This window comes from Gavialis gangeticus, unplaced genomic scaffold (assembly GCF_001723915.1).
Source record: "Gavialis gangeticus isolate Ggan-Ray unplaced genomic scaffold, GavGan_comp1, whole genome shotgun sequence".
Lineage (NCBI taxonomy): Eukaryota > Metazoa > Chordata > Crocodylia > Gavialidae > Gavialis > Gavialis gangeticus.
In genome coordinates this window covers 50,922-59,180 of record NW_017729001.1, presented here as the reverse complement: position 1 = coordinate 59,180, position 8,259 = coordinate 50,922, and the positions used below count along the sequence as shown (strand labels likewise).

Here is an 8,259-nt window from a genome sequence, read left to right as displayed (position 1 = left end):
CCCCAGCCTGTATGTATGGTGCCGGTTGTTCCTCCCCAGGTGCATCACCTTACACTTGTCCGTGTTAAACCCCATCCTGGTCTCCTCCGCCCATCCTTGTAACCTATCTAGGTCTAACTGTAGCCTGTTGCTCCCCTCAATTGTGCCCACATCCCCCCACATCTTACTGTCATCTTAGTGTCATGTGAGATGCTTTGACTAAACAGCACAATATATCAAAGGCTTGATTTTTTAAACATTGCCCCCCCTCATTTTTTGATGCCTCTGTTTTCAGGCACTAAGCCTGACATGGTTGGTTTTTAGGGTGTTGAGGACCCACAGTTCTGATTGAAACCAGCAGGAAGACCAAATGCTGCACAGCTGCTGACAATTTGGCCCAGGTGTATCATGCTGGACACCTAAAAACCAACATGCCCCGAATTAGTGAGTTGAACTTAATTCCCACTTTTGCTCTGCAAGGACTGGAAAGCCAGCATGCTGAACTAAGATCGGTCTGGTGCATATGTGGGTCGTTTCTGGGCTTTCTGCACACAACATGGATTGCAAACACAAACAAGCTCCCTTCTCTGAGCTCAGCTACTGAATCTCACATGGGGGAAGATGGTGTCTAACACAGAGGCAGGCAATTATTTCGGGCAGAGGGCCACTTACTGAGTTTTGGCAAGCCATCGAGGGTGGCATGACAGGGCAGACAAATACTAATTTTCTAAATTTTTTAGGGGCCCCACGAGCCAGACAGAATGGGCCGGTGGGCTGTGTTTTGCCCACCGCTGGTCAAACAGGCAGCTGCACTCCCTGCAGCTTCGCTGAGAGTCAATGTTGATGGTCAGGGATTCATGTGTTATGACTCCAGTGATGCAAAGTAGTTATCAGACCCCATGCTCACAGCTCCCCACTTTCCTGAACAGGCAGACCATGCACCTTCCAGGGAGAATTTTCAGGGGGACTTTTCTGCTAACTCATTTTCCCGAGTTTTCTTTTCACCTCCTGGATATACCTTCCAGTTGCCTCTTATTTTGATGGCTACAGCCAACTTTTAATTAATTTGTTTTTTGTAGCTCAATTATTCCTTTCACTATATAAGCCTGAACATATATAATATGATAATTACTAACAGGGAGCTGATGGCAACCCTTTGGTTTTTGACACTTGACTTTGCTAAGTTGATTGATTTCATTCCTTATTTTTCCTTCTCTTTAATTAAGAACTTCTGCTAACCAAGGTCTTAATTACAGTTTTATTCAGCTTGCTTCTCCATAAAACTTCTTCTACACCATGTTCTTTTCCAAGTGATTAAGGTCTAGATCCTGAGCTACACTGCAAAGAACTTATGTCACTGGGCAGCCCTTAGGTCAAGCTTATGTGGCCCCGAAGAAGAGCACTATAGAGAAATGGTATAGCACTGACATAACAGTGCCTGTACTACCCCGTTCCCAATAGCCTAGGGAAAGGGGGCCATGATTGTGCTTTCCACAAATCCTGGTAGTTTCCTACTGCATGTCAGTCAATTCTTTGCAGACCAACAAAAACGTCTAATGAACTAGAAACTGAGCAAAACCTAAAGCTTCTCCTGTCAAGCTCCATTGAAAACAATAAAACGATAACAGTTGACCCCATCTGAAGATCTGTATTTTGATGTTTACCAAATGGAGGACTGGTGCTACCCTCCATTATGGTGGGCAGAAGGGAGCAGAAAGGGGAGAGAAAGTTATAAGGTTGGGAGCAGTTGCCTTCACGAGGCCTGAGAAAACATTTGCTTGCTGCCACTTTTTGTCCTTACAAAAGATTTGATCCCAAAACCCACAGGGGAAAGAATGTGTAAGCCACATATTAGCTGCAGTTAATCAGGAAATGTTGACCAAAGTCAATATACACCAAGCTGAAGATCCAGCCTGGCATGTCCAAGCTTCCCAGAGCATATTACAAGTCAGGAAGAACCAAACTTGAAAACTTTCTAATGAAGCTGGCTGTCACTTTAAGCAAGCTTCCCCAATAAAAATGTTAAGCCCTAGCAAATGGCTTTCGCTTAGCTTGATAAGATCCTTCATTAATATATTTTTTGGTGTTAAATTATACTAAAATCAGCCTGGTTTAATTACTGTATTTTTTTGATGGAAATATCTCATCAGATAATGGCTTTGCAGAAACTAATCATCACACACTGCAGTCTTTAAAATGTCCATCAATACAGCATGCAAGAAAATTAATCCAACGGATAAAACCTATAGCCCTCTGTCTGCCTCAAGAAAGATTTTATCATAGGAATGATTGGGCCCCTGTCATTAAGGATGTTTCCTTTTAGATAAATAGCATGAATGATTAACTGGTTCACTAAGCACACATACTGGAGGAAATCCATCATTTATTGTGTTCTCAGATACTCAAGTGTTCCCTTCTCCTAAGACTCCCAGTTCTGCAGCAAACTTCTAATCATTTTAAATCATTCTAAACAACCTAGCACTGCAGACAACATCTTGGAGAACTTCAAGATGTAGACTTCTTCTGGGCTCTCATGTCCTGCTCAATACACACAGTCAACCTAGCTTCCAAAGTATTTAAGGGAGCCCAAACCAAAATCCAGAGCTAGTATATCTAGTTTCTCAGAATTGGTGTCCGTCTGTACCAGAAAATCCATAACTTGGGCTCTGAATTAGAATTTGCCCAAGGAAGAAGGACAGTGTTCAGACTAGACGTTTCAATTCCGTGCCTTAGAGACAAGGGTCAACCTTGGAACTCGAGTCCAGTTGGCAAAACAGTATGGAAGCACCTCTAATTTACGAGACTGCTTTGGCATTCCTTTCAGCATTTCAGCTAGCGCAGGGGCGTTCTCATCTCTCGCACCACACCGTGGCACGGGAGGGAAAAGCCTTCTGACTGACTGATGCCCAGGATTCCAGGTGAATGGCACTGCGATCCAAAGGGAACAGCAGAGGCAACAGTCCTCTGCGCCTCTTCCAACCCGGAGGCGATAGTAGGGGGTGTCCATGCAGTCAGCAGACAGACTCACTGACCCAATCCAGCTGTTCTCCCAGCTTTTCCCCAAGATCTAGATCCACGCTCTCAGGCAGAGAGCTGCCAAGGTGTGGGTTCTCTGGCCCACAGGAATCTGCAAGCTTTGCTGCACTGCAGGATCATTTCACAGACAAGTAGGTGCCCCCCACAGTGAGGAATTCCCGGCAGCCCAGCACACTTGTTTCACTCAGTTCCACATAATTAATGTCAGTGTGGGAGGCCAGCTGAGTTATTTAACTCCTGCTGCCATAAAATAAATTCCTTTGGTTCTATTTCCCTTTCCTCTCTTCACCCTAGACAGTCACAGCCACGCCAGAGCACAGCAGAATCTGGCTACCCCGCTGGCTTTTCCACAGGCAGAAACGCCACCCCCAGCCCACCACACGCAACCGGACTTACCCAAGTGCAAAAACATCCGAGTGCTTGGAGAAGGGCAGCTTGTCCTCTTCCGTATCAGGCGAGAGCTGGCGGATGATTTCTGGGGCCAGGTGGCACAGCCAGCCATTCTGGATCCGCAGTTTATTCTCCCTCCTGAGAAGACAAAGAATTAAGAGCAAACGTGTTACTGAGATGCCATTTCAACTTTGCTTCCAATGACCATATATCACTGGCTTAAGGTTACTAGGCCTTCGTCTCTTCAGGGCAGAGTCCTGAACCTTGGGGTCTATGCTGTGGTTATTTCAGGGCAGAATTTAAACAGGATTTTAATCCTATTTAAACAAATAACAGGTGGAGACAAAATTATTGGCTTCCCTTTTGTCCCTATTAGTTGTTGGGCTACAGCACAAAGCTCTAGACATGAGGCACAGGTCAAACTGTTTCTGGACTGGCCCTGAGGTGGAAATGACGGGGAGATACAGTTCAATCAGGACAGAAGTTAATCAGGAAAGCAGTGTGAACAAAACCTGCACAGTGGCTGCCCTTTTTTCTCCCAGGGCTACCTGATCTTTACTTTAACCAACATGCTGAAATTTTACATGAGAAGGATGGCTAAAACTTTATCTAGTGACAATCTGTATTGGGAATTGCCACATGGTTCTGCACCTTGGGCATTAACAGCAATAGGATCAGGCTCTGCAACAGAAGGAAGAATAGGGGCAAAGAGGATAAAAGGCTAGATGCTCATCCATTGTGCTGGTGCAATTCTAGAGTCACTCCACCAACTTCAGTAAACGGCCTGAAACTTTGCATTGATGTCATGGAAGACTCTGCCCAGCACATGCTAGATCCATGAGAAAGAAAAAAAAGATACCCTGGGCAACTGTTCTGCCAATGCTGATAAATATATAGTAGTCAGAGACAAAAGAAAGAACAGTTCAAACAAACAGTTTTCCCCTCCCCATGTATCCAAAGAGCTTTGTACAGAAAGACACAAGAAACACAAGCAAAATGCAGAAAAGACTTGTCTGTGCCTCCTCTATGAAGTAATAAGGCACCGTATTACAAAATGGAAATCTGTAGGCAGCCTAAATGGAGCAGAACTGTCCAGACAGGTGAGGGAAGAAGGGAATCAAGGAAATAAGTTCTATTATATGTGAAAGGTGGGGAGAAAAGGAAGGAGTCTGGGGTGATGTGTTTGGTTTTATTAAAAGGAGGAAAACCAATGGAAATGTGGGACCACTGCTCAATGCATCTGGACATCTGATCACCGACACCAAGGAGAAAACTGAACTCCTGAATGAATACTTCACATTTGTATTCCCCACCAGTCTACTAGGGATAGCCTGCTGAAGGCAAATATGACACAGAATAGTCACAGTAGGGACGATCACCTACCAACAGTCAATATAGCGCTGGTGAAAGAACAGCTAGAGAGGCTGGATATCTATAGGTCAGCAGGACCAGATGAACTCCATCAGAGAGTGCTGAACATACTAGCTCAAGGGTTTTCAACCTTTTTTAACAAGTCAACCCCTTCTAACTCGAAGTTTCAGCTCATGTACTCCTTTATATTAAAATGATTTGTGGGGGCTGAGCATGTGCATGTGTGCATGTGCCCCCCACAAAGCACCTCTGGCAGGTAAGTCTGGAGGAGGGGAAAGGGCTGTGTGTGGGGGGGGGGGCCGCAAATTGAGGCCCCTATGGTGAGGGCGGGAGTGGGACACAGGCAGTGGCAGGGGCTGGGGTGAATGAGGCCCTGGCCGGATTGGGCTGTGGGACAATTGGAGCCTGGGTGGTTCATCCAGGGGCGCGGGGGGGCTCCTGCCACTGCATACACCCCAGCAGAGCCCCAGGGAGCATGTGCCCCCCAATCTGTGCACGGGGCGGAGGCGGCTGCCGCTGCATGCTGGGATTTGTGTGCTGCTGCATCTACCCTGGGAGCAGTATGACGCCCCGTGCATCCTGCAGCTGGGTGGGCAGGGGATGCGGTGCAGCCCAGAGGTAGCAAGCATGTGGCATTGCGCCACCCCCAGGGCAGCTGCAACAGCGCGCAAAGCCCAGTATGCAGCGGCAGCCATCTCCAACCTGCACACAGATTTGTGGAGCAGATGCCCCCAGGCCTCCCCTGGGGTGTGCGCATCAGCAGGCGCCCCCGTTCCTCCCCCACATATGCCTACGATCTTTTTGAGTACCCCTAGGGGTACATGTACCCATGCTTGACAACCACTGAACTAGTTGAAGTCATTGCAGGACCTCTGGTAAACCTCTTTGAGAATTCATGGTGCTCTGGAGAGGTCCCAGAAGACTGGAAGATGGCCAATGCTGTGCCCACCTTCTAGAAGGGGAGGAGAGAGGACCCAGGGAATTACAGGCGGATCAGCCCAACCTCAATCCCAGGAAAAATCCTCAAAAAATTTCTCAAGGAGTCCATATACAATAAGCTAGTAGAACGCAAAATTCTGAATGACAGCCAGTATGGTTTTGTCATGAGTAGGTCATGTCTGACTAGCCTCATCTCTTTCTACAACCAGGTTATTCACCACCTGGATAAGGGAGATGAGGTCAACATCATTTACTTTGACTTTAGGCAGGCCTTTGACTTGGTGTCTCATGAGGCTCTCAAGGTAAAACTAGGGTACTATGGGCTCAACAACTCAAGGGTCAGATGGGTAGGAAACTGGCTGCAGGGTTGTACCCAGAGAGTGCTAACAGATGATCCGTGTCAACCTGGCGGAAGGTAGCCAGCAGGGTCCCCCAGGGTTTGATACTTGGACCGGTGCTTTTCAGCATCTTTATCAATGATTTGGATGTGGGGGTGAAAAGCACACTGACAAAGTTCACCAATGACACTAAGCTCTGGGGAAGTATAGCCACGCACCAGGGTAGGCTGACGATCCAGGCAGACCCAGACAGATTAGTTAGATGGACGGACCAGAACCAGATGCTGTTCAACACTGAGAAGTGTAAAGTGCTCCATCTGGGGAGGAAAAATTCATAACAAACTTACAGGCTCAGTGGTGCTATGCTAGCTAGCACCCTGTCTGAAAGGGACCTGGGGGTCAAACTGACCATAAAATGAATATGAGCCACCAGTGTCATTTGCTACAGCAAATGCTACGCTGGCACACATCATCCAGTGTATCTCAAGCAAAACTAAGGAAGTTATTCTCCCACTCGGCACTGGTGAGGCTGCAGCTGGAGAACGGCATCCAGTTCTGGGTGCCACACTTCAAGAAGGATGTGGAGAAGCTTGAGAGAGTCCAGAGAAGAGCCACTCGTATGATTAGAGGCCTGAGAAGCAAGCCATACGAGGAAAGGCTGACAGATACAGGACTGTTCAGCCTAGAAAAGAGAAGACTTCTGGGGGATTTGGTGGCAGTTTACATATATATTAGGGGAGAGCAGCAGGAGTGAGGCAAACAACTATTCACCAAAGCACCCCAGGGGAAAACTAGGAGCAATGGTCATAAACTCCTACAAGAAGGTTTCAGACTGGATATAAGGAAAAATTTCATGCTTCATGCGACCAGACTGTAGAACAGACTCCCAGCAGGGGTGGTGCAAGCACCTACCCTGGAGATCTTCAAAAGGAGACTGGACGCACACTTTGCTGGGGTTATTTGACCCCAGCAGTCTTTCTTGCTCAGAGCTGGAGGGCTGGACCTGATGATCACACGAGGTCCCTTCCAGCCCTAAACTTCTGTGAATCTGTGAACAACGTAGATAGAATATAACATAGGCATATATTATTGAGATTTTGAAAACCAAGCAGGGAGCTGGGTGTATAACACATTCCTTTCAATGGGAGTCGTACAGCTACATTTCTGAATTGGCTTAGAAAAATCTCTGAATCTGATTCTGCACATACACATGTGAGAGTGCCAGGATATATGTGGTCATTCAATAATGCAGTCCACTAAGCTGGATGTAATTATAAGCATCTCTTTTACCCTTTTCTTCCCTTAGCCTTATCCCTGCACATATTTTTATGCTCTTCACACTGTGAGGAATAACCTTTCAGTTCCTTCCCACTTAAATGACTGTTCAAGGTTTGCTGTTTCAGCACCTTGGGAAAAATAATTTGCCCCTAACATATGTATTTATCAGGAGTTCTCAAAGCACTCGACAACTAGACAGAGGAGCTGCACCTTTCAGGCCACTCTACAAATAGGGAAAATGAAGCACAGTGCTGTTAAGGACCGACTTGTGCCAGGTGCTTGGCACAACCAGTAAAAGAACCCTGATGACAACCAATAATGCGTTGCTGTTATATGAACTGTAATAACAGCGAAGTGCCATGCTTGAGGTCAGACAAAAAGGCAGGAGCACAGAAGGAAACAGAACTTCCAAGTCTAGTCAGAAGCATCCAGTTCCAGTTATCCATCAGTTCATGCAAGGCCCCGTTCATGGCTATTGTGATCCACTGGGTCTCTGACCCTTCTATCTTCTCCCCAAGAATAACTTCTATGTCACTGGCCTGGCCTGAAAGGACATTTCTTAATCCATGCCGGCACCAGGAGAGAATTCTGAGCTCCCCGGCCTTGCATAGCACTCAGATGATTAACATCCATCAGCCAAAGAACAGCAAAGGGCACAATTTTGGACCCAGTGTGCAACCTTCTCCCTCACAAGAGTCCTGTTTATTGAAAACAGATGCCACATTAAATTGAGCAGTAATCCCCAGGGAAGCCATCTCTGACAGCAATTAAACAACTGTCAGTTAATAAACTGAACTCAGGTCAGCACTAGTGAGCAGTGGGGCGTGCAAAAAGCACCAACTGTCTGCTCTGCAAATGCATCTCAATCAAGTCAGGCACCTGGCCTGAGAGCTCAGCAGCTGCACCCTGAGCTCCCCTGGAGGCATGA

General features: G+C 46.8%; 1 protein-coding gene across 1 annotated transcript in view; it reads right to left on the bottom strand.

The window, feature by feature from the left end:
• Positions 1–3,976, bottom strand: part of KSR2 (kinase suppressor of ras 2) — a 23,614-nt gene extending 19,638 nt beyond the window's left edge. Inside the window, exons 1-2 of the mRNA XM_019506616.1 lie at positions 3,954–3,976; positions 3,412–3,543 (exon numbers count right to left, since the gene is read on the bottom strand). Of these exons, the coding sequence (XP_019362161.1) occupies positions 3,412–3,543; positions 3,954–3,976 (155 nt within the window). The remainder of the gene's footprint in view (positions 1–3,411; positions 3,544–3,953) is intronic.
• Between the last annotated feature and the right edge of the window lie 4,283 nt (positions 3,977–8,259).